General features: G+C 43.0%; 1 protein-coding gene across 7 annotated transcripts in view; it reads left to right on the top strand.

The window, feature by feature from the left end:
- Positions 1 to 27,451, top strand: part of LOC143208238 (uncharacterized) — a 133,179-nt gene that overhangs the window by 83,388 nt on the left and 22,340 nt on the right. For all 7 annotated transcript variants that reach the window (XM_076422451.1, XM_076422449.1, XM_076422450.1 and 4 more), the window contains 2 exons: positions 978 to 1,069; positions 23,600 to 23,822. In XM_076422451.1, the coding sequence (XP_076278566.1) occupies positions 978 to 1,069; positions 23,600 to 23,822 (315 nt within the window). The remainder of the gene's footprint in view (positions 1 to 977; positions 1,070 to 23,599; positions 23,823 to 27,451) is intronic.

The following is a 27,451-nucleotide window of genomic DNA, read 5'->3' as shown; positions in this document are numbered from 1 at the left end:
GGAAGCGCGCTGCATTCACAAGAGAAGCTAGCCTTCGGATCGCCGATGAATTTCAGATCGGATGCATCGATGCCCCACAGGCGAACCGATTTTCCACGCGACCGCGATTAAGAAACTCGCACGAGACCGTGCCACCTGCTTTGAAATACTCTCTTTTCTCTCTTGTTGCCACGCTGCCGGCCAATTGCCGATTGTCACGTCGCGCCAGTCGCATTTCCCGCGATTTTCACGCGATCCTGCCACCGCGACCAACGCGGGAACATGCTGGAGCATTGTTTGTTTAAGTCATCGGGCGATAAAGCCTCGCTTTTATCCCGTGAACCTCGATCGATAAAGATCTAAATAAAGAACTCGTGTTTTCATGCCCAAACGTTGTTGACCGATCTCGAGTTAATTCGTGTTTGCACTTGCATTATCAATTGCAATTTATGAAACCCAGGGCAAAATAGAATATTTCAAAACTTTTGTTCATTCGGTGGTTGCTATACAGTTTATCATACTAAAAATATTAAAAGTTATATAAAAGATATGTTAAAGTTTCATCTTAATTCATTATGTACACTACTGTGCAAAAGAAAGAAGCACCCTGTATAATTATAGGATATAATGACAACCAATATATGTAGAAATTGTATTGTACAATGATTGATTTATAGTATTAGATAATCCGCAATAACATATATTCTCAGAACCATTCAATTAAACAGCGGAATCCTTTTTCAAAACTTGCTGTATTCTTATTTGATATTTTTTCTTTCTTTTGCATAGCAGTGTATATACACAGTTTATTGAAGTTTATTTAGATTGTTTTACTTCCACATTCAATTACGAAATAATAGCCGGTGACACGAGATAGCTTCTGTGTAAAATTGCCGGTCAACAATGTGTTGAAAAGAAATTGAATGTAGTCGTGATCAACCGCTTTCAATGATCCTCCAGAACGTCCTAATGGTTAGTCTGATTTCGATTTGTTGCAGATCAAGCTGGAACGCGTGCTCGGCGTCACCGTCTCCAGCAATGCAGCCCTGGACTGCGACACGACCAGCGAGCTGGTCGCCTATCCTGCTGGGTGAGTTCAAGACCTGTCTTTTAATTTTCCTCGATCGATGTGTTCGATCGAGATTCTTTGACGATCACACCTGTTGCCATATCGGTCCAAACTTTCTCGCAGCTTCTCCCTTTCTCTGAACTATTCCAACGAAACAGGTGCAGCAGATTTCTCGCGGATTATCTAAATTAGAATGTTTGAATGGAAGAAAGTGATCATTAAATGGGTACATGTAATTTAAAGCAGTGGACATGTTAAAAAGATTTAAGGACATCAATCTGTTAGTTTCAGCTTAATAGGGTAATTAAAAGAAGAATATAATTTTTACTTGGCTCCTGTGTCCTGCAATCAATGCAAACATTTTTTATTTTGCATACAGATCCGCAGTATAGTGATCATGATTCAAGTCATCATTTCGTTCCATTTGAATTTTGTCATTTTGTCAGCTTAATAGGATAATCGAAAGAAGAACCCAATTTTTACTTAGCTCCTGTGCTCTGTCGATCGACCTGTGTAATCGTCGAAAATTATAATCAAGTCTGCGTCTCGACTTCTGCGGATCGAACGGAACGTCCATCATACCTCGGACCGGCGACTCGGCCGGTGTTTAAACACTGCGCAGCGATTACTCCTCGGTTCATGGCGAAATTATGCTGCGGAGCTTTAAATCATCCTTCGAGCTGGCTAGCCATCGATTGCGAGATGACGGTAATTGGCCAGCGAGCAGGAAGCAGGCAAAAGGGAGGACTCGTCGCGTCATCCCCTCGCGACAAGAACTCCTCGCGACGAAACCTTGTTTGACTCGATTTTTGCGAAACAGAATTACGCGCGCGCTCTCGCGCTAGATAATCGCAAGTCGCCGCTACACGATGTACAGGGCAGCCGTTACTCAGCGATAATCCGGAGCAAAAGTTACAAAGTTGATTCCACCGTCTCGGCTAATCCCTGTTTATCGAGTTTACGGCGAAAACGAGACTCGAGACTTTTTGCCGGCCGGATCGTTAGGTTGTCCCGCAGCTTGTTACCCGAGTGGCTGGAAGTAAAATTTCAAAGATTACACAGGCTGCTCGCGTTGCTGCACAAGACACTCTTCTCTGTCTCTTGCGCGCCCGCGTCCATCATTCGTCTTTGCTACTTTTAAGTGGCTCCTATTAAAATGCTTGCAAACTGGTATGTACATACATCGAAGACAGAGAGACTTCGTCTCAACCCCACGCCGTATCATTTTCTTTACAGTCACAGTGATTAAAACGTATTTTCTTCCCGAAAAATGTCGCAGAAGAGGAAAGAAAATTTATCCTTTTTGTATGGCTACATTTATTCTAATGCTTAAATGTTGATTACACAAACGAATCAAATTTTATTTCATTTAAAAAGAAAAGCGTAACATTCGTATTTGTTAGACTTTGTTTAAAATCTTCGTGACGAGTGTGACTCCTTAAAATACGGCAATTTCAGTTACACGCGCTCCGTTTTCTACACAAGTATTTAAATGGAGCTTTATATGACTCCAGTTTCATGTTTTGAGATTGTAAGTAATCTTCGAGGAAGAGTTCAGCCTGTTCTTCGCTGTGTCCTGAGCACATCGTGGTTTGTCCGAACGTGGGATCACTCGAGACTCAAAAGATATTCCTTGTCAATTGCTTCAACATTATGTTTTTGATGGATTGCGTATAATAACTGTAGCTGCAATTATAATTTCTTAACGGAAACTAATGCTGTTTGCTGTAGGAAAAACAGCGTGGATGAAGGATTAAGCAGTAAAACGTCGCTAAAAAGAAAGGACATTTTTCGGGTATCAACTTTGAAAGTTCGCTACAACTACAGTTTGCATTTAATTACCACGCTTATATTAACTTGCCTTCTTGTTGTATGCGTCAAATCTTGTAATCGAATTTTAAACCTCTTCCCATAGTCCCATCTTGCTGAAATGTTGCATACACACTTACTTCCGATTACAATAAAAGTAGAAAATAAAATATAATAAAAACTTTTCAGAAACCACGCTTATCTTTAGACGCACTAAAAAGGAGAAAATAATTTCATTCCTGGTTCTCCACAAAATACCGAATCCTGTTAAAGGATCAATAATATTTTTCCCCAAAATTTTAAGCAATCAGTTCAAAATTTCTTCTGTTATAAAATTAGTATCGGAAGAGATAGAAAAATTTAATATAAATTTAAATAAAATCGTGACATTAGTGACTATTAAAAGAAACGCGTGGAGCGCTAAAATATATTGACGTAATCTTCGTGGGCGTTCCACGCTTTTATTTTTATAGTCACTAATGTCACGATTTTATTTAAATTTATATTAAATTTTTCTATCTATTCCGACACTAATTTTATAACAGAAGAAATTTTGAACTGATTGCTTAAAATTTTGGGGAAAAATATTATTAATCCTTTAACAGGATTCGGTATTTTATGGAGAACCAGGAATGAAATTATTTTCTCCTTTTTAGTGCGTCTAAATACAAGCGTGGTTTCTGAAAAGTTTTTATTATATTTTATTAATTCTTTGATTTTTGAGGTCAGTAGATATTCGAACGACAATACAGTTCGTATCTTGGTAAAATGTCGCTAAAATTTTCGATCCAGCCTGTGCGGCGCGGATTTTTCATCGCGCGCCTGTTAAACGCGAAACAACTCTGATCGTAATTAGAACAGAGACTGGAAGGCGGGAGAGGTTACGGCACGAATCGTATTACAAATCTGCCGAGTTAAAGGCCGACCGATATTCGTGGGAACGACCGCGGGAAGCAACGAGGAGAGGAGAGACTTTGCATAACGCCGTGCGGTACACGGAAGCGAGACTCTATCTCGATCGCATCCAGATCTCGCGATAGCGACGCTCGCCATCGACACTTGTGAAATGTCTCTGTACCGATAAACGATTCTTTGTTTCGGAAGGAATCGATTCTATCCACCTCTTTCGAAATCATGAAATAGACTGCCCGTATCACATCTACAGCGTATGCAATTTTTGTGGGGCAGTTCATTTCCAGCACCCGTGGGCCTGGAGAAGACACGGTTTTTAATTCCGTTGCACTTTATTACATACTTTACGTTTGCAATTATTAGACTGCGGATTTTATGCATTTATGATCAAAATGGGTACGTACAATTTAAAGCAGTGGACATGTTAAAAATATTTAAGAACTTTGTTGGAATTTATTTACGAAACAAATTGACAAAAATAATCCACTGTTATTTAGTAGGCAGATTAGGTCGCTTGACTCTCGAGCGCCTATACAAATGATACATTGTATCTATGCTGTCCGCGTCATGGGACCCTCAACTCTCACTTGTTTCTTAGATTGTCGTCTGTTTTTTCTTAGATCGTGTCGAGATTGTCGAACAGTAAAGACGTGCCTCACAACGTGCCTTCAGAAATATATATTACATAGAATAAATTCTATTTCATATTTAATCGAGAGTGGTTTATTGTATACCCATATTCCAACAAACTTCAATGTATTGGTTTCATCTTGACAGGATAATTAAAAGAAGAATACAATTTTTATTTGGCTCCTGTGTCCTGCAATCAGTGCAAACATTTTTTATTTTGCATATATGTAGATCCGCAGTCTAGCAATTACATTTTACCTTATTAGATCTGTCCTATTTCTACTGTACAACTAAATTATTGCTTGCAATTTTTATATTTTAATCTTGCTGCATCTTTTATTCTAGTCTCCGTAAAGATGAGAATACACAGTAGGTGTAGAAAGTATTCATACACCTTTTAAAACCGAATAACTTTTTCACAATTAGATACAACAGAATACAAGTCGTAAACCTGCTTCTGGTTCTACAACTATTGAGGACGTTAGCGTGCTACTGCGTGGAAATTTATTCTGCGGAAGAAAATCGTGAAATGTAATTCAGTCGTTTCTAACGCTCGATACGACAAAATGGGCACAATCTATAATCCTAGAAAAATACTAGAAACATTGGACAATTATTTTCGACAAGGTTACCGACGAAAGATTGCTGTTCGATTTTGGAAGTTCGGATCAATTGTTCGTTCAATTTTGCATGTTTCCATTGGCCGACTTTCCGCGGCTGCAGCAAATGCACCGAGTAACCGGTGCATCCACGAAGCGGATAAATGACGCGCGTCGACGGCTGCAAGATGGCGACTGCAACGACGACGGCGGCGGCCGTGAAAGAAAGTTCGGCTTCGTTAGTTCGCAGCCGCCGCGGGGAATGAAAAAATGCTCGCGCGATTCTCTCGGTCACGGATAAACGCGGACGGCACAAAAGGAGCCTCTCGCGGCTCTTTTCTCGTTCGGCCGCGTGAATGGAAGAATGGCGAAAGTGCGATCAAGAGATTATGCACCGCGCCGCGCCGGTTTATCGCGTACCCCGTCCCGAGAAAACCGTTTCGTCCGCGTCGCGTTATTCTATCTTCCTCTCCGCCTCGCTTCGTAGCCAATTACGTACTCGTGAACAAAAAAGTTCACGGAAAAAGTCTCGGTGTGTTACCTCCCTCGAAGTGGTCGGCCTTAGCTTCTACGCGTTTACTGCAGCGACGCGTGTCTGCGATGTGTCGCGTCGTTTTTAGTCCGTTCGCGTTACACCGCTTGTCCTTTGACCTTTTTATTGCGAGGGAAAGTCGTTTTTATTGCGAGGAAATTTAAAAGAGCACGAGGATTAACGCGTTAATTGCAGAATAGTATGTATCCCCAAAAAATCCAAAACGAAATCAAAGTAAATTTGCGAATGAATCGATTTAAATTTTCCCCCATGTATCACAAGTCGGAATAATTAAATTTAAGTAGGGAATTCAACCGGAATTGTTGATTGACGCGAGATACTGTTGGGCGACAACTCCCAAGGCATATTGTAACGACGTTCGATGTAGCACAGCGTTGGTAGACGACGCGCTCCGTGGCAACACGTCGAAGACGGATGCAAGCAACTATGTGTGCGCGGTGCTCGAACGGAAATCGGGTCAAGAGAGAGGTGAATGGACCAAAAGATTCTGTGTCAAAGATTCGCCTTGCCGATTCTTGGGTATCGACGACATGTAAACCGCCCTGTCGACCGACCACCTCTTCTCTCCGTCGCGATGTCCGAGATCTTCTAGATTCCAGATCTAGAAGACTAGAGGACTACCCTGAGATCTCTCTCCCTCCCTCTCATGATATCTTCAGACTAAGGAACGTTTGCAAACATTCGAATAGTATTTCATTTTTGTTTTAGGTCTCCTTTTAGTTATGGCTAGACTGCGGATCTTTATGCAAAATAAAAATTGTCTACATAGATTGCAGGAAATAGAAACTAAATTGAATGTGATTTTTTCCCTTAATGATTACTAACCCTTTGCACTCGGAGCTACTTTAACTCGAAAATTAAACATTTCTTCCGACCTAGAATAGTTTTTTCAAACCTAGAATATTTCCGTTCGCTATGATTTTTTAAATTTCATGGATGTAAAATTGGTATAATACCTCATAACATACCTAGCTGTTTAGTAATTGATTAGATACCGACATATTTAATAACGTAAACACTATTTTTTTGAAAGAAGATCACATATTGACGTCTTCAATTAAAAAAATTTTTTTACAATTTTGAACTTCATCTTCTACTGCCAGTGCTGCAATGATTGTACACAGGTCGTAGAACTAACGCGTTCAGCGAGGAACCCAGTGTAGATACGCGTGTTTACGCGTGCGTGAACAAACTCAACGGGTTCGAAAGTAGCGGAAAGTCGCGTGCTCGGTTTTCCTCGGGCCGGCCGGGCCGCCCGGTTATAGCTCGGCCTGTTACTTCAGACCGCCTTACGTTTTCTTATGTAATCGCTTTTAGGAACATTCCTTCGAGTCTGCTTTCCATTCGAGCCGATTCACGTTTCCACGAGTCCCATTCATATGTTCGAGCACCCGGTGTCCATCGATTCCATTCAATGGAAAGCATTAAAGCGGATTCGCCCGGCCAGTTATGCAACCAACCGCGTAAACGCTCCTCGAGAGGACCGCTGAACGCAACCGCCTTCTTTCGTTACACCTTGGATCCGATGTCTTCGAACCGGAGCACGGGTTAGGTCTGCGGGCCACTGCCCTTGGCTACAGGGAGAACGGGAAAACGATCAAGCCACGCCCACTAACCCTCCCCCAATCACAAATTGACGTAACGCTCTTCATTGAACCAAGATCTTTTCTATTCACTTCACTTTGGTTTCGTAAATTTTCATTTTCCATTCATCTTTTGTCACGTGAGGTATTTCCTTTGGCTTCGCGAAGAACGGAAGCGATTTAGCCACGCCCACTGGCCCTCCCCAATCACAAATTGATCCGCAGCTTTCTTCTGCTGAGCCCAAGATATACCACATTCTACGTATTTATTTTTATGTACCTACAATTTAAGGTAGGTACATTTTTCTGCTCTGCAGAAAACCGGAGCGACGAGGCCACGCCCGCTACCATCTCCAACTTCAACTCGTTCCGATTTTCTTCTTCTTTCGAATCGACTTTTGTTCTCCCAGATTCTATTTTCCAAGTTTCACCAAGCAGAGGCACTGTGGAGAGAACTGTTAATTGACTTATCGAAATAGGGAGTTTCGAAGTCACGCCCACGACCCTTAATTGTCCTATATCGACGTTCTCCTCTTTTCCTTGAGTTAATTTAATTTGCAGAAGGCGGGCTCCACCTTCCTACCATTCGTACGCACACATTCTCCGAGCGGTTTCGGCACGAAGACCGAACCGTTTCGCGTTTCATTAGCCGTCACGACGTTCTAATTCTCGAGACAGATTATCGATAGCACGACGATCCTCGTTTCCATAGAGGCATTAAGGGTAACCGGAACGCGGCGTTGTTCGCGACGCCGCGCGAATCATCCCTGCCACGGGTCGACTAATTGCGAGCCAACCAATTATCGCTTGTTCGTAAGATCACGCCTCTACGGTTCAACGTTCTGGCCCCCATCCATTTATTACACCGGACTAGAAGAGAACATTAGAGCCCCGACACAATAGACAATTCAATGTTTAATCTCTTTTCCCTCGTAAACCACAATCGCGTATCGACGAGAGATCGTCGAGCAGCACCGTGCCATCACAGGACACCGTCGACGACACGATTCCAAGGATAGAAAGTACTTGACATTGCGTGTGCAGCGTGTTACGAGCGATGGAGGAAAGTTCCGCTTTCCCGGTTTCTCGATCTACTCTGTTTCCCAGTTGCATAGGCTCCGGATGCACGCCGGACACAATCGAGAGGGGATGATCAAGCAGTAAACGATCGCCCGTTAATCGCCGGTGAAAACGCTGCGCGCAAACAAGAGTAATCGAGCCTCTCTTAAAATTTCACCTTTGCCGCGCGAAACTCGTCGCTGTCTCGCTCCGAGCACTATCATTTTGTCACTTTCGATTATGTGGCTCTACGTCGCGCCGTCTGCGATTTGATCGCGTTAGCGCGTTCAGTCTCGTTACCTTGCTCGGCCAGTCGATAAGGCGAGGTGACTGAAAAGTTCAATCAATTGACAAGATAAATTCGAGCAAAAAGGAAGTGTATATTCATTGTCGATCTTAAAAATGTATGTATGTACCTTACTTGGCCAGTCAATAAGGTGAGGTGACTGAAAACTTCAATCGATTGACGCACTCTTCCTCAATCCCTTGCGGCGCAACTTATTTTACCGTGACAAAATAAAGGGTCTAGCCGGATAAACATGGGCCAGCGGCCCCCGCTCCGATTTTCCTGATTCCTGTCTTAAAACGTCGCTATGTATATGTCTAAAAAAACATTGTGTAAAATTTCAAATGTCTACCCCTACCGATAGGGGTGATATTGATTTTTTTGACACTGTTCCACCAAACGGACACTTTTGAAATTTTTTTACAAAATAGGTTAAAAAATCATAGCAATATTTTAGAATTTTTTGGTAGGTGTCAACCCAGGGGAAGATAGTGAAAAAAATTCCCAAAAAATTAATTAATTGTTTTCAAATATAAATAATTAGCAAAAAATTCTGAAAAAAATCTGAAACATCTGAAACCCGTTTATCCCATGTCGATATCTTTTCTCGTTTTAGAGCAAATTGCAATTAAGTGCGGGGGAGTTTACCTCAATATCACCCCTATCGGTAGGGGTAGATATTTGAAATTTTACACGATGTTCTTTTTAGACATAAAGCGACGTTTTAAGACAGGAATCAGGAAAATCGGAGCGGGGGCCGCTGGCCCATGCTTATCCGGCTAGACCCTTTCATCGATAAACTGGATGTTCTATAAAGTCCGGCAGTTGAAGAGCATTAGATAACGCCAAGGAAACAGGCCGATTCAAATGCAGGCCGCCAGAGTTGCATCGAAACAAGAGGTCGATAGGTGCTCGTTGCAACACGGTTGAGCGAGCGTTAGGCCGTTTAGGAGATGAAACCGCGGTCTCGGAGTCGTCGACCGAGAACCCGAGACACCGTTTAGCCAGAGCCCTGCCAGTCTGCGTTGCGGTGGGAAGATTAGAATCTCGGGATGCAACAAAGTGGCGAGACCGAAGGAAATTGAAGAAGTCGTGATCGAAGAACGGCCGACGGTCGTTGGCGCGCGAGTCGCCTCGATCTCACGGAATCACGAGGATCCACCACCGCGAAATCGCATTCCATCGTTACCACGTTGTCCAATTTGTTTCGGTAGTTCCCAGTAACTTTTCAATGTGCCGTTTTCGCAACCGGTTTGCGTGTTTGTGCGCCTCGTCGAGAAAAGCGGACGATTTCGGGGGAAAAAGTGGAATGGGGAGAAATTGTCGGACGCGAAACGAGTTGATCTCGTTTCGGAGGACGCGTTTCGGTTTCGGAAGCCATTATGCAACCGGTGCCGAGCTGTCTGTGTTGCGCGAAGTATTTGCAAAGCAAACACCGCGCGTGCAGCAGTTTCTGCTTTTATGGGGCCCACGGTTGTCGTCCCGCTTTGTCCCGGAGTTTGTTCGGGATTTTCTGGCTTCTCTGGCTATCTCTGAATGCATCTCCTGCCTCACGTTTCGACTAGGAAGTTGTTCCATTTGACGGTATGTTGGTACATACGTACGCGGTCGAGCCACAAGAGGTCGAGCGGTATATGTACATCGGCAACCGATTCGATCGCTTGCACGCGAAAACCTCCGAGCGTTTCATTTCACGCTAATTACGCGATGAACGCTCGAGCGTTCTCCCATCCGCGCGCCCCAAAATCGAGATTGAACTTTCCCCCAAGGCCACCGGGAGATATCCAGGTCGCCGTTTTCCTCGGCGAATCCTCGCGAGCGTCGCCGACGAACACGCTCCCGGCTATCCGATGCTCCGCTAATTCAATCCCAACGTTCACGAGCTGTGTATTCATCGTTCACTTCGTTAATCCTCGTGTCAATACCTGGGCACTTACTCGCAATTTATATTTAATTTACTTTACGAATGAAACCAGTAGACTGGAAATCTTGAAATCAAGCAAGTTGAAAATGGTGCATCAACATTCTTAAAGAGATCCTGGTATCTTCCTACTATTCTTTATGTATAGCCCGCGTTCAACAGTCTGCATATTAATCGCTTTTAGCGCTCTAAAATAAAAATCACGAGCTGAATCATCAGACTGTGAAGGCGTCAGAAAAAATTAAGAATATTGTTGCATTCTGCGCAATTTATGGAGATTATTGAAATAAGAAGTACACTTTAATTGAATCGTGTTTGCATGACACAGTCTGATTATTAATAGTCGGGTTGCACACTGATTTCTTGAAGATGGTCTGGAGACTAAGGTTTTTCTTGAGATTCGATCGAATCACACGGCAACAGAGCGATCTTCTCGGTCACGAAGAAGCAAAGGAAAGTCCCGTGATCTTTCCCTGCGTTAGAAACGAAGAAAGTCTCTCGTATCGGTAATTAGGAGGCGCGGTCGACCGCCAGAGAGTCTCTTTTGTCGTGCGCAGACGACGCGAATCTGACGGATCAGAAGAGACAGCAGGACAATCTTTTCCGGCTGGCGAACAAACGTGTTACGCGGCACGAACGGGATGAGCAAGAAAACGAGAGTTCGCTTCTCTCCGAGAACAACGGCTCGTTTCACTATCCTCCCACACCCTGCCACCTTATCTCGAACGTCTCCGATGTTCCTGCAGCTTGATCGATCGATTGCAGACTCCTCCGAAAATATGACATTTTTACTGCTTCAACACATTACCGACCGGTGATTATTGCATAATTTTGAAAAATCTATGGTACATGGCTAAACACTCTAATGAAACTTTCAATAGCAACAGCAATTTTCATTGTGAACCAACAAGTCACCTTCAATAACGTCATCTAATAGTTAGTTTCATTTAAGATTGTAATGTAAAAGACAATTTCTATGCTTTCTTTTGGTACAGCACAATTATTGAAAATCCTATTAAGGTGGAGTGCGGTAAGTGCGCCAAGTTTTTGCAAAGTTAGACTTTAAACTAATGTATTTTCAGTCTGTTATGTAAAAACTTAACGTTCTTGGTATCAAACTATTGCCACAGTTATTACTGATGAATTAGTATTATGTAGGATTCTAATTTTGCTTGAAAATTATCATTTTTATAGGATATTGTACAAAGTGTCAACTGCTACGCACTTGCCCCATTTTCTTTGAGAATTAAAAATGCTTTCAAACCTTGTTTCAAGTGCTACAGGGAAAGAAAAGAATGATTAACAAGCCTGCTATAAAATGCTTCTTATTGCATTAAATTATATTGTTTATTTCTATAGTTATCCATTTTTCAACAAACATGTATTTTTATGCTGTTTGAAAGGGGATACAGTGATATTAAAACAAAGTTTAAAAATGCTTTCGAACCTTGTTTCAAGTGCTACGGTGCAAGAAAAGAATTATTATCAAGCCTGCTACAAAATGCTTTTTATTGCATGAAATATATTGTTTAGTTTTATAGTTACCCATACAGTACGCACTTACCCCACCGTGATAGTACGGACTTGCCCCGTGTAGTAATATTTATGGGGCAAGATCATCTTCGTGTTTTTCTCAATAAATTTTAAAAAGTACAATAAAAACGGTTTATTTAATGTAAACCTACATCAATATTTGTTGTACTTACCTAAAATAACAACACAGAATATATTAATAACTTGCAAACTATTGCCCGTTCAGGGTAACCTCAAAGTTGTACGTGTACCTCGCACGTGGCTGTTTGGCATTGGTTGATTTAAATTGCCGCCACTCATTGAAGTCATTATTCCGAAAGAACACTTGAACTTCCGAATATCCGGAAGTTGGAAGGAGCAATCAAATTGGAAGCTTCCGAACTCTGGCACGGAGCTGAATAAATTCTAGCCAATCAGAGAAAGAGAGCCCTTAGGAGGTCAGAAGAACAGAAATAATTTTCTAGAAGGATATTTGGCGCTGTGAAATATTCGAGAATTCTACGAAGCGAAGTCGAAGAATTGCTTAGCCTACATATTCTACGGACTAGCGTCCCACGTCTACTTATCTGGCAGGTGCCATAACTCCGAAAACCGGGATTGCGACATCGACGTTCACCCGTGACTGCAAAGTTTTTCGACAAATACGCGGCAAGCAGAGAGAATCATTCGTTGTCTGTCGGAGTTTCGAAGTTCCTGTTGGAAACGAAGCCGCAGGCGGATCGATAGATCACCGAGGCAGGATCCTCCTTTCCGCTGCGAGGGTTACTCGTCACGGAAGTGGTATCGTGACCGGTCTCTGTCATCGAGGCAGGAAAGATCGAGGCGGGAACGTTCTAAATCGGCTTCGGCACCGTCGACCAACTTATTAGACACACCGACCGGTTTCCATGCTCGATAATCGACCTAGTGACCTTTACGCCTGCAGCGAGTTTAGGTGTCCGTTTTACACGCAACTCGCGGCTAGAAATCAACGAGTCTTACACGGTTCCTGGCGCGACGAATCCCGCGACTTTCCTCCGGAATTTTTCATCACGAACGCGAAGATGGCGTGGTAACGGTACGCCGAGTCGCGATGCTGAACCGCTGGAATGTCGTTTATCCATTTCTTCACCCTGGAATCGTCTCCCAGCCCCGAAGAATCGAATCGATCCGGCGATAAAGTTTTCTTAATCGCTCGAGTATCGAAGGTGGAGCAGCGAGTTCACTGCCTTTCATGGCTGCTGGAAGTTGAAACATCAACGTGTACTCTCTTCTCTTGCCGCCGTTCTTGCAATCGTTCGAAGAAGATAATGGTCGAACGCCTTCACAACAAAAGAACATCCAACTTCTCATTGGAAACCATCAAGACCTTGCAGAAGATTTTTCTGGCTGTATCGTGTCAAAGAGCATGGAGAACTTGACCACCCCACTTTTGCCCCTTACGTTCTTAATTGTGTTGAAACAGCAGGGTTGAATATAAGGGTCTTTGGTGATGAAGATAAACTAGTAAAAATGTCATTGGTACAGTCAGCCTCGATTCCTTTGCGTTTTCCAAGTTGAGATAGAATTTGTCGTCCTCCGAAATTCGAGATCGCATAAAAACTTCGAAATTTATTCGTAATTTTTGCAGAAGATCTTTCTGGACGTATCCTGTCAAAGAGCATGGAGAACTTGGCCACCCCACTTTTGTCCCTTCTTTTTAATTGTGTTGAAACAGCAGAGTTGAATATAAGGGTCTTTGGCGATGAAAATTAACTAGTGAAAATGCCATTGGTACAGTCAGCCTCAATACTTTTGCGTTTTTAAAGCCGAGATAGAATTTGTCGTCCTCCGAAATTCGAGATCGCATAAAAACTTCGAAATTTATTCGTAATTTTTGCAGAAGATCTTTCTGGATGTATCCTGTCAAAGAGCATGGAGAACTTGGCCACCCCACTTTTGTCCCTTCTTTTTAATTGTGTTGAAACAGCAGGGTTGAATATAAGGGCCTTTGGCGATGAAAATTAACTAGTGAAAATGCCATTGGTACAGTCAGCCTCAATACTTTTGCGTTTTTAAAGCCGAGATAGAATTTGTCGTCCTCCGAAATTCGAGATCGCATAAAAACTTCGAAATTTATTCGTAATTTTTGCAGAAGATCTTTCTGGATGTATCCTGTCAAAGAGCATGGAGAACTTGGCCACCCCACTTTTGTCCCTTCTTTTTAATTGTGTTGAAATAGCAGGGTTGAATATAAGGGTCTTTGGCGATGAAGATAAACTAGTAAAAATGTCATTGATACTTTAGCCTCGATACTTTTGTGTTTTCCAAGTCGAGATCGAATTTGTCGTCCTCCTAAATTCGTGATCGGAAGATCCTGTCGCCTTAATACGACTGGCAGGGCAGTAAACGCGTTAACGAGTCAGCAGCCAGTTAAAGTGAAGAGCGTAAAGGTTGAACGGAAAGAACTCTGGTCGGAACGTCGGAAGTCGTCTGAACGAGCGTCTCGTCTAAAAACGTCCTCCGCGAAAGGTCGCCGGAAGGTCTCGTATCCGAAGACGACGTTTTACGACTGTGACGGCGAGGCATCGTGACCAGGTATTTAACTAGCCGATATCGGAGTTACGCTCGCTGTACGCTGCCATAAAAGCGTCTAGACTACGACGAGACGAGCCTCGACTCGAGTCGAGTCGAACCAGCGAACAAAAGACACAGCCGCGGAGTTTCGACGACTGCCTCTCGACATTCTGCTGGATCGAGCAGGGACCTGGTGCTGGATGCTGGAGAACCCAGAGAGTTTATTGGCACGAGTCGCTCGACCGTGTAAACACGGTCAAACGGAATGAATCTAGACGAACGACAGACTGACGGCACGATGTTTCAAGGAACGATTAACTCCTTGGGTCGCTCTTATGATTGGTCACGTTTTTAATATCGTTCACTGTTACCCTAGCCTGTGCCGGTATTTAATAAAATCCCACTTCACAGTCTTGATAGAACTTCGACGAGATATAATACTTTCGCGGATTTCCTGCGAAAATTAACACATTGTTGACCGGCAATTTTACACAGGGTCTATCTCATGTCACCGGCTATTATTTCGTAATTGAATGTGAATGTAAAACAATTTAAATAAATTTCAATAAACTTTATTTATATATAATGAATGGAGATGAAACTTTGAACATATCTTTTATACAGGGTGTGGCCAGACGGGTGGTACAACCGAGCAGAGAGTGATACTACATGTAAATGTAGAAGTCGAAAAAAGGAATAACATTTTTTCGTTTGCCGTTTCGTTTTCGAGAAAATCGAGTTTGAAAATGCAGCGAATACACGTGCTATTGCATAGGAATAGGAATCGTCTGACGCGTCTGACCATGATCAACCAATTCTACTTTGTGCATATACCAAAGCACGCGAACCTGGCGGAACTTCAAACTCGATTTTCTCAAAAACGAAGCGTCAAACGAAAAAATGTTATTTCTTTTTTTCGATTTATTTTTACATGTATTATCATCTCCTGCTCGGTTGTACCACCCGTCCGGCCACACCCTGTATAAATGAATAAACAAAGGTTTTGAGATATTCTATTGCGCCCTGGGTTCCATAAATCGGAATTGATAATGCAAGTGCAAACACGAATTAACTCCTGATCGGTCAACAACGTTTGGGCATGAAAAACGCGAGTTAACTCGTGACCGGTCAACAATGTGTTGATATCCTGCGAGTTTTAAGAAAACCGTACAGGTTTTGTATAATGTATTCTGTACTGTATCGAACTTGAACTTTGCCGTGGAATTTCGTTCTACATCGAACGATCCACAGTCTTGCAGCTCCCAACGCTCCAACACGAAATCAACAGCTAAAATGTGACCTTTGTTTTTATGGAAAATAGCTCTGTCTCCAGCTGAGAAGGTTCAACGAACGTGTGCATCTCGCACATGTTGGAGCGTACGCAGGATTGTCGTAGAACGGAAGGGAGTGTCCGAGGTTAAGCTGACCGCGCGTGCGATCTGCTTTGTCGCGATAATGCCGGTGATTTCGCGTCGAAACGGGACACGGGAATGAATGTTGGACCATCATCGCCGGAGATGGAGAGTTTCTCTAAACGCTGGCTTGAGAAAAGCAAAATGTGTTCCGACGAGGGAAAGGTCCCTCGTTAGTGTTAGCGTCGGCTCGGCTCGGCTCGGCGCGGCTTCGTCGTCACGCGCGGCGCGGGCTACTTTTGCGCGTCTCAAAAGCTCGCGTGGGAACGGCTGTTCGAGCAGGTCTCGAATTGAATTCTAATCTCCCGGCTCGCGGGCTGCTCGATATGAAACCGGCACGAGGTGCGACACGCGTGGAAACTGCAGAGAAATCGACGAAAGCGAGCGACTCTGCTTTCCCGCTTCCTCTTCGACGCGAAACCACGATCGCCGACAAAAAACACGCGGAAGTACGCCAGAAGATCACGCCTGAACTCTGAACACTATAGACTAGAACTCTGATTTTTTTCAATGTCTAGAAAGCATCGGCCAGCTGCTCGATTTCTGGAGACAAAATTCGATTTTCGATGGTCGATCCAACTTAAGTCAATCAAATGACCTATTGTTCTGTTGGTCTCGCGTTGGTGCAAGGCGGCTGTGAACGCGACTTTAGCCTTTTTTCGCGAGCGGAGGCCTCTTTCGCGACGAGAAGAGACTCGTCGACGCGATGCGACGCGACGAGGCCGTGCGAAGGAGGTGCACTCACCGTACCTACGACCTACTGAATCTAGCACGCTGGCCACGAGCTAGGAATCGAGCCGAATCGAGTCGAAACACGCGAGCAACATGCCTTTCTTGCATCGCTGCGAGCCGTTCGGAACATCTGCGATACTATCAAAAACACACGGAACTTCGTCGGTTTCTCCGCGAAGTCATCTGATAAAGTTTAATGACTTCACAGATCGCTTCTCCTGTTCCCTCGTCTATCTCTCTGCCGAGCTTCATCGGGCCAAAGTATGATCACTAGTCTGCGGATCTTCATGCATTTATGATGAAATTGGTTCGGTGAAATATAAAACAGTAAAAAATCTTAAAAATTTATGAATGTTGTAATGTTGCTTTTAATGTAACAAAGTCATTATAGGGATGAAATCAATTTTTATATTATTCCTGCTTCCCACAATCAATGCAAAACATATTTATTTCGCATAAAGATCCGCAATGTGATGATCACCATCATTAGAGTGCAAATTTTATGCATTCGTGGCAAAAATGAGAATCAAATCCTGAAATCATCATTGCACACATACGGAAACGAAAAAGAACCGCAAAGACTGATTCAACATTTCGAGCATCCCTGTGCCAGATTTTTTTAATCAGACGCAAAACTTCACCATCGTGTTATCAGCTCCGTTTGCCAAAATGCAGACTCGCGAAACTTCTACCAAATTGCTAGCAGCTCCAGTTAAAACGTTCAGGGCTCGATGAAATTTGGCAAAAGGATTCGCGACGGTGTACAGAAGCTGCTCGCGCGAAGTTATTCGACTCGGTCCGATAGAATCGCGGAGAAATTAACTGAATCCTCTTTCTTCTTTGATTGCGGCACGTACTTGCCTATTTGGATCTTGCGTTGCACCGTTCCGCTGCGTCGCCGCGTTATTAATTCTAGCTAAAGTGAGTGGCGGGAATAGAAACTATCGTTTTTGCTCCGTGTCCTAGAACCTGAACTTCGGGGGCGGCTCTCGACGAAGCAACGATGAAACACCACGCTGCTGCGCGGAAGCGGCTCGCGAGCCGATCGCTTTCGAGCGGGTTTCTCCTTTTAGCGAGACTGTTCATTTTATCCAATGACTTTGCCTTTCGGCGCCGCGCGACTTTACTATATTTTTTATAACTTTCTCTGTGGAAGTGCGAAGACGTTCACTGCCGGACCAACGCCCCGAGAAGCTGTCAAAAGTTAGCGCAATCTTGTTCATGATACTAGATCAAGAGTGGCCAACCTGTGGCGCATTGGATGATTACAAGTGGCGTATTGCATCGTTGCAATAATAATACAACTGCCAAAAGAGCAAAAATGAATTTCGTTGTCCATGAGAAACACTGCAGTTTCTCTATCTTAGAATAACAGACCAGATGTCATCGGACCCATAGGCCTGGTATTTGTCGTACCCGAGGGCCAGGGCAATAAACGATGCAGCCTTGGGTTTTTCTTTATTTCAAGTGGACGAAAGATTTTCTCTTTCGCCCCTGCTACATTCTTTTCCTCACTTCGAGTCCGTCGAACTGTCTAGATCGTCCTTCCGCGCTGTTTAATAAAACAGTTTTTGAAAAGAATTCTCTAGCGTATTCAATCATTTAGATACCAATTCCTAACAAGCGCCATAACTGGATCCATCATCGTGTTCTCAACACCTGACAAGTGAAGGACCCCAAGTGTCCGACTTCGATTTTGATAATCTTCTGTGAAACGATGGTATATGGACCCTTAATGATGTCTGCAAGATATTAGGTGTAGCTACTAACAGTTTTAAAGATATGGCTAATGGAACTTCGAAAACTTGTGCTGCAAATCATGGTATATCAACAAGGTATGGAAGCTTAATTGTTTATATCTTTAAAACTATTTAGTAACTACACCTAATATTTTGCAGACATCATTAGGGGTCTCTATACCATATCGTCTCACAAAAAATTATCAAAATCGAAGTCGGACACTTGGGGTCCTTCCCTTGTGAGTGCTCTCAGTTCAATTCGTGCAGTTTACAATTGTAGGATGTGAATTGTCTCTCGTCCAAGAGACCATTTTTCACTATTGTGGATCGGTGCTCCAGTAAACGTGTGTCTTTTGAACTGACGTAAATTAATTAATCTAGTTGCGTGATCCCTTTTCCTCACTCAAGCAAAACAGATCCTACCCCTGTCTCTATTTTTCAACCCCAACGATGAACATAAGAAGGTAGAAAAAGAGCTTCAATTGTACGGCGCATCTGAACTCGTATGCGAAAAGAATTGGCGCATGGTATATAAAAGATTGGCCACGTCTGTTCTAGATCCTGTACGAATTAAATTTTTACTAGCTTATAGTCATCGCCAAAGACCCTTGGATTCAACCCTGTTTTAACACAAAAAGATAAGGGACAGAAGTGGGATGATCAAGTTCCCCATCATCTTTCACAGGATACATTCAGAAAAATCTTCTGCAAAAATGAATATTGTCGTCCGAACGTGATCGGGACTTAATGCATTTTAATGGTCGTGTGAATTGCGCCGGGCTACCGCAAGCTCTTCAGCAGAGTGGCAATAAGAAACTGGGGTTTTCCGTTCTCGTTCTCTAGACTCTAAACGACGACGCACAGTGCGTTTCGCGAGGAGAGGAGGAGAAGAAGAGAGGATGGAAGAGGAGAGAAGAGGCAAGGAGTCCGGTTATCTAACGGGCGCTAAGTCGAGCGACCTCGTTGCGGCCGGATTACGTAGCGTCGGTGTTTTGCTGGCGTAATATCGGGACAAATGGTAGCCGCGACGAAAGAAATGCCAATCCCCGGAGCCGGGTTTATTGACACGTTGCGGTTTCGGCGGACAGCGACGGGTGAATCGGGTCCGGTGGCCGCCGATCCGCACGAGTCGTCGTTTCGCGTTTCTCGTTTCGCGTTTCGCACCGCAGATCCGAACTCACCGCTCGCTCGCGCTCGTGGCGTGCTGCTTGGTGTCCCCTGGCGACTCTTGTACATATACTCTGTCTCGGTGGTACTCACCTGGAAGCGAACAGTTTAATTATCCGGTTAATTGATTCGTCGCGACGTTAACTACATGCGCGGAATAATATCCCGGTAAACCTGTAGTCGCCAGCCCCGGCTATTAAACCTGACGCCGCGGGACAACGGTTGCATAACGCTGATGCGCGTAACCTTGCGCCTCCTTCTGCCATCATTCGATCTTCCTTCTCAGCTCATCAGTCCGCAAAAGTTCTTACATTTCCACTGCGAAGATCCCCCGCAGAACGACATCTCGAGCGTGGCAATATTTAGATTTATCAGTTTATAACTTCAAGAAGTACATCTTCACGTTCCTTACAGCCAGTTAAAGATTAGTTGCTTATTTATGTTAGCACATCTTTCAGCCATCTCATCTGATCTTCCTCCTCAGATCATCAGCTCGCAAAAGTTCTTACATTTCCACTGTGAAGATTCGCTGCAGAATGAAATCTCGATCGTGGCAATATTTCGATTTATCAGTTTATAACTTCAGCAAGTACAACTTCACGTTCCTTACAGTCAGTTAAAGACATAGACATATAGAGATAGACTGCGCCGTCTTATGGGCGAGTTGAAGCCCACAATGGCGGCGCGCGGTACAAAGAGTGAGAGAGAGAGCATTAGCCGGGGTCCATAGCGCTCTCTTTCTATATGATGTGTCGACACATCAATTAGAAAGAGAGCGCTATGGACCCCGGCTAATGCTCTCTCTCTCTCTCGCACGCCGCCATTGTGGGCTTCAGCGCTTCGTTCAGGCCGCGCAGTCTATCTCTATATGTCTATGGTTAAAGAATAGATGTTTATTTGTCTTAGCAACTCCACGGTTGTTGCGGTTTCTTCAGCAATCATCTGATCTTCCTCCTCAGCTCATCAGCTCGCACTAAATCTTATATTTCCACTGCGAAGATTCCCCGGGGAACGACATCTCGAGCGTGGCAATATTTAGATTTATCAGTTTATAACTTCAAGAAGTACATCTTCACGTTCCTTACAGCCAGTTAAAGATTAGTTGCTTATTTATGTTAGCACATTTTTCAGCCATCATCTGATCATCCTCCTCAGCTCATCAGTTCGCAAAAGTTCTTACATTTCCACTGTGAAGATTCCCTGCAGAATGAAATCTCGAGCGTGGCAATATTTCGATTTATCAGTTTATAACTTTAACAAGTACATCTTCACGTTCCTTACAGTTAGAGAATAGTTGCTTATTTGTGTTAGCACCCTCTTCAGCCATCTCATCTGATCTTCCTCCTCAGTTCATCCGCTCGCAATACTTCTGATATTTCCACTGCGAAGATTCCTCGTAATACGATATCTCGATCGCGGCAATATTTAGATTTATCAGTTTATAAATTCAACAAGTACAACTTCTCGTTCCTTGCAGTCAGTTAGAGAATAGATGTTTATTTGTGTTAGCATCTCCACGGTTGTTGCACGTGTATCGACTCCGTTCGGAGCTTCTATTTCTCCGACATGACGCATCGGCAGGCAATTGAAGCTCCTAATGATACCACAGCGTCAGAATACAGTTATCCTAATGTATTTCCTTTTCATAAGATCCTCGAGATCTCGATGCTCGCAAAAGTATCGACGCACACCGCGAACACTTCCAGATGGATGATGCAAGCAGACGATATCAGCGAGCACACGGTAGAAAGATGAACAACATTTTTTTGCAATTTTCCTTGCATCCTTGCGCGTAATTGCTGTCCGGTTAACTACCGCTCGCGAGGAGCAGCTAATTAAACGCAGTTAATGCTCAATCAGCAAACCGGTTCTTCCTCTGTATCCGCGGGACGTGATTGCGTACTATATGTAGATTATTATTGAACGAATGGTGTTAGGAACAAGTTACAAATCCCTATCTGGCCCGATTAATTAGCACGTAGGGACGACACACTTAAATTCCGCTTATTCGCGAATGAACGAACGAATGAATGAATCCGAGAATCGCCGATCAGGATCCCGGCGATCAAAGCCCGCAATTACTCGACTAGCTTTCACCGGGTTGGCAGCCGGCACAGCGGATCGAAGATTAAGTTATCGTCCGTTCCCCTTCGAAAGAAACTCCAATTTCGAGTGTCTCGCTGCTCGCCTTTACGGCCGATAATTAACATCCGATCCACGAAACTGGCCGGTCCGCTGCTATGGACCTTCCTCTCCTCTCTCTCTCTCTCTTCTCTGTTCAGAGTAATTGCGATTATGGTCAGATACGAATCGACTTTCGAGAGCGGCAATTGTACGCCTCTGAACACCAGATGGGTTCCAGCTACCCAAACGGAACAACAACAGACGTAATCTCCGCAAAAAGATGAGGAAGGAGATTCTTTCAGATTGAGGAAGAGTACACTCTTTGTAGGGAAACCACAGTACTTCTTGAAAGAATGGATTGAACATCGTAGTCCGCAAGAAGTTCGTGTCGTTTGTACAATAATTTTTATTTTGTCATCTCGTCTGATTCGGTAAAGAATAACGGGAGTCGAAAAATGATTGTCTATGGCACGTGTCAATGTTTAAACGACTTGTAAAAAGGAGGAGGTTACTCAATTCGATCTGTATGTGCCTTTTTTTTTGCTTTTTTTCTATGTATGTTCACCGATTACACCGAGATGGATGAACCAATCGGAACGAAACCTTCTACATCTTGTAGAGTATGTCTCCGGGGTGGTCCCTTGAAAACAAATTTTGCATTTTTTCATTCTTCGCGGTTTTTATTGCAAATAACCAATAAGACCGAAAAACCATCCTACGGTGTTCTACAAATTCTGCTCGTTCCACTAAAAAGTATGAGAATTTTCGTAATTTCCAGTGTCGAGAATTTTCAGTTTTGCGCCGCCTCCGAAAAGATTCTATTGTATTAAAGTTCGTGTGTATTCACATAAATTAAATGGAAATTATTTCATACTTTTTAGTGCATTTTTTTAGTGCGTTTTTTCCAAGTCGGTTTAATTTTTTGCAAGTTACCATTATCGTAGACAATTTTGAAGCAAGCTGCGTCAAATAGAATTCTTATAAGTTCAAGACAAGCTAGTGCTAAAAAAGTCATCATAGATTTTTGGAATACCATACATGTAAGATATGTTATAATCAATTGTAAACCATGTGGTCGCTGATAACGTCTCTGTTAATGCGACCAGATTAAAATCAGAGTTGTGCAGAATTACAATTGGATTACTCCAGAAATTATAATTACAAAGTAATTGAATTACATTGTAATTCAGTCATATTGTAATTTATAATTCAGATCTTCATTCTATTAAATTACAATGTAATTCGTAATTGCAATTGTGAAGTACAATTATAAAATACTTTGTAATTACACTACGATGTAATTCGTAATTATTTGCCAACTCAATACAATTGGAGTTCAATTATAAAATAGCGTTACGTATTATGAACGAGGACGAGGAATAGAAACTACGCCGCACAGTATATGAAAGAAAAACATAAAAATATATCGCACTTCTTCAAAGTTCTGAGCTATAATTTGGAGTGCTGTATTTTAATTATATTGTATTTTTCAATTACACATCTGATTAAAATACTTAGTAATTGAATTAATTCAAAGGTTTGAATTTTGTAATTCAGTTACGACGTAATTGAATTACTATATGTATAATTGAAATACAATGTAATTCAATTGTGTAATTGAATTACAATGTAATTCAATTGTGTAATTAAATTACAATGTAATTAAATTGTGTATTTAAATTACAATGTAATTAAATTGTGTAATTGAATTACAATGTAATTAAATTAGCACAACTCTGATTAAAATAAACCATAAATACATAAAAAATAAATAAAAACGAATCAAGTGGTACGAGTCAATTTTTGCAAGTTGCCATTTTCGTAGACAATTTTCAAGGAAACAACGTCTAATAGAATTCTTATAGGTTCAAGACAAGCCCGATCTCTCCTAATCAAATCTAGTATCAAAGTCTAATATTGACTGCGTTTTAATGGTGATATTGTTTAACTGTTGCAGCTGCACCGTGGTGTTGTTCAACCCTCGGAAGAACACCCAGGCCCACGTATTGAACGCTTGTCGCAAAACTGTGACCTCTCTGGCATTGGCCGGCGATGGTAGACTGTTGGCGACCGGCGAGTGCGGCCACATGCCGAACGTCCGTGTCTGGGACATCTCCGATCCGTACAATGCCGTGCAGATCGCAGAATTCTCCGGACACAAGTATGGCATCAACTGTGTGGTGAGTCGAGTACCATTTTCTAACCGTTAGACACCCTGTTCAATTCGTGTCCGACTTTCGTACCCGTTTAACACTAAACCTACCACCACCAGTCAAAACGACCGGTTCCAGATTTTTTATTTTACAATTATTGAAATAATAAAAATGATTTTATAAGAAATGATCGTATAGATATCTGTAGTAGTGCACGCATTACAATAGGAGCAGCACAAAGTTTAAATAAAATCATTCTCGTCATTTTTGTAAAGAAACATGTTCCAGTTACCTTTAAGGCTTGGTATAGGTTTAGTGTTAACGCGAAAACGACAGGGACGCGTTCTTTTGAAAAGATAGGCACGCGCGGAAAGGCAACTGGGTTGAGAATTTGATTTACCGCGTGGTTTCTAAACGAGTTTATCGGCGAGCTTGGATTTCGTTCGCCTTTTCAGTTTCCAATTCCAGTGGAGGAAATTTAACGAGCGGGTCTGGTTTGGCGGTAGCTTCGAATTGAAAGCCTTCCAGTGAAACTCGATTCGGAAGCGCAATTACACGGAGCTTTTGTTTCGCGAAACTTCCGGACCATTTCCATAAATGAAGTGAAATTACTCCGTTATAAATCATATGAGAGTCGCAGGGTCAGCAATGCGTTGATAACGTGTAATTAACGAGAACGCGAATTTTCTGCAGCCATTTGATGCGTTCTTGACCCTGTCCCTAAGCGTTCTTTCAGCAATTTCGCTCGTGGAAAGATATTCGCCGCGGCGTTTAACAAAAATTCAGAGTAACCACTTTCGAATCGCAAAAACACCCTCGAGCCGCATTCCCGGGAACGCTCGCGACGAAAAAGGGCCGTGCCCGATGCCGATCCGCGGCCGTGACGAGCTTACGAGCTTACGGTTACGCTACTGCTCGCATGTTAATTAAGGCCCGCGGCTTTTATACCTTTACGACACGCCTGCCTGCCATCCCGAGCCGACGACGCGTCGTTCAAGCTGTTTCCACGACCATGAAATTTTCACCAGAAGGAACACTCTGCAATTTTGTTTCGCCGCAACTCTCGCGCTAAGTGCTCTCTTTCAGAAAACAATCAAAAGTATTTCACCGTATGTTTCGACATTGAAACAGTTACACGAAGAATAAATATTATACGTATAGAAAGTTGGCCGACCAGATGGGCGAATTTATAAGCTCGTTATTGCGTTGATAGATCGAGCGTACCACTTTTGTTTACGGTCTACGGAATGTAAAACGATTAAGAGAAAAGTTGATATCGGAGACCTCTCCGTTTTTGCTTCATTATAGAAATTGCTTTTAGTTCGTCTGGTCTTTGTGGTCGCTCAGTCGGCCAAAGAAAGTTCTATTAGATCGTACTCGAGATAACTTCTTGCTCGACCAATTGGGATTATTATCTACACAGAAACATTTAATATTAATTATTGGATTTCGAAAGGGTATTCTATAGGTAATCACTAGACAGCGGATTTTATGCATTTATGACAAAACTGACTTGGTGTAATTTTGATCATATCAAAATTATTAATCTGAAAAATAAATTTTTGCTTAGCTTCTGGAGATTGCAATTGGTGTATAAAAATTTTATTTTGCATAAAGATCCGCTGTCTAGTAATCATCGACGGTGTGAAAAATAAATCCATCGATTAGAAATTTTGAAGGTATCGCTTGGCTAGTCATTTTCTAGCAATACATTTCAATCGAGAAATGAAATAAACCGGAGCGTTAAAAATCGACGGAGCGGTCCGGAGCGCGAGTATGCCATCGTTCAAGCAGCGAACAGAGTGGTTCGATTCGCGGCATCGTAACCTCTTTTTACAATAATCGCGCCCACGCGGTCGTCTCGGCTCGCAACTTTCGCGTTCGATGCAACAACGGCGAGGTTGGAAAACCGAACGAGAAACGGTGGGTTAGCAACAAACACTTTGTTCGATCCTTTTCGAATATTCTGCCCTTAGACCATACATACAGGGTGGTCCACGCAACTTGCACACCTATAATAACTTCCAAAGTATGCGTTGCTCGAAAAAGTTTTGTATACAGAAGTTGCATGGTCTGAAGTGGTATTTTGTAGGCATTATGTAGTGTATTTATTTTTTTACAGGTGGAAGAGAGCGTTTCGGAGATTTTTAAGGTCGACTTTGTTCTTTTTTAATCGAATACTATATTTTTTATACCCAAATATGGAAGAATGTCGAATTCTGCGTAAAAAAGTATTGACCTTCGTTAGCCCTAAACCTAATAATTAACGTGTCAAATTTTCAGGAAATAAAGTGTAATTACTCGTTAATTATTAGGTTTAGGGCTAACGAAGGTCAATACTTTTTTTACTCAGAATTCGACATTCTTCCATATTTTGGTATAATAAATATAGTGTTCCATTTAAAAAACAAAGTCAACCTTCAAATCTCCGTAACGCTTCCACCTTTCAAAAAATAAATACACTACATAATGCACCCCTTCAGACCATGCAACTTCTTTATACAAAACTTTTTCGTGAAACGCATACTTTGGAAGTTATTATAGGTGTGCAAGTTGCGTGGACCACCCTGTATGTATACTTAAGTACATTATGGTCTAAGATTCTGCCCCGCTAACGAAAGCAAACTCCGTCGTCGTGGCACGATCTTTGGTATTCGCGTCACGACCTGAAGCGCGTACGCTCGCCTCGCCATACCTCTGTTTTACAAGGCGTCGTCGACAGGCCGAACCGCGTGAATACGAAACAAGTTGTTCCGAACAACCTTCTCGCTGAACCTGCTGCAACGGTACCTCTTTTATTGTTCTCCGGCGTTTGCTCTCCGTCGATACCTCCACAGTGCGACGATCTTTCCTCGAAACCCACCTTCGATGCGTTCTTCTCTTCTTGAGAAGTCGTTGCTCGGCGAGCTTAGGTCAACGCTTCGCTAAAATGATCGTACTCGAAGTACAGTAAAGTCGCGATCTAGCTCCCATCGCCTGTTCCGAGCAGGGACAGAGATCGTGTAGGGAAGCTATTTTTTTTTATGACTGCGTCGACCGCGCCGAAAGTACAAAGGATGCCGACCGTAGTAAAGGACAGCATGTAAACACGGAGAGTGGAAAGAGTCGGCGAAGGGAGAGTGATCGTGGAGATCCTCAGGGAGCTATATCGCGACTTTACTGTAGCTCGAACAGCTAACTGGGAGTCTGGGGTCTTGCGAAATAATTGTAGTAAAATTTTCGAAACGAATTTCTCTCCGGTCGTCGCGTGGAAAATTGTGTAGAGATCGGTCGCGACGAGGGATGAAGGGTTGAAGCGTTCGGGGTGAGCCGAGTGTCTCGTTACAGTGTTTTCGCGACGTCGAATTCGCGTGTCGGGCTCTCGGTGTTCGATCGATACGACATCCTCTCGTCTCGCGTTACTTCCGCGCCGGAGCCAGCCGCGTTTCCGTTTCTGAACGCTTTTATTTCGCTTGTTATGCGCGGTTACTCGCGCGACTCCGCTTTGCTCTGTTCTGCTTTGCTTGGGCAGAGTAGCTGGGCATTATTCCGCGCCGAGTGGCCGTGTTCGCGAGAATCACGAGCCTCTCTGAAAACCAGGAAACACACGATGTATTCCGCGAGAGAATGCCTCTCGTTAACAAGATAAACGCCGGATATATTGTACATCTCTACAT

Source organism: Lasioglossum baleicum, chromosome 4 (genome assembly GCF_051020765.1).
Source record: "Lasioglossum baleicum chromosome 4, iyLasBale1, whole genome shotgun sequence".
Lineage (NCBI taxonomy): Eukaryota > Metazoa > Arthropoda > Insecta > Hymenoptera > Halictidae > Lasioglossum > Lasioglossum baleicum.
This window is presented reverse-complemented; position numbering and strand designations above follow the sequence as displayed.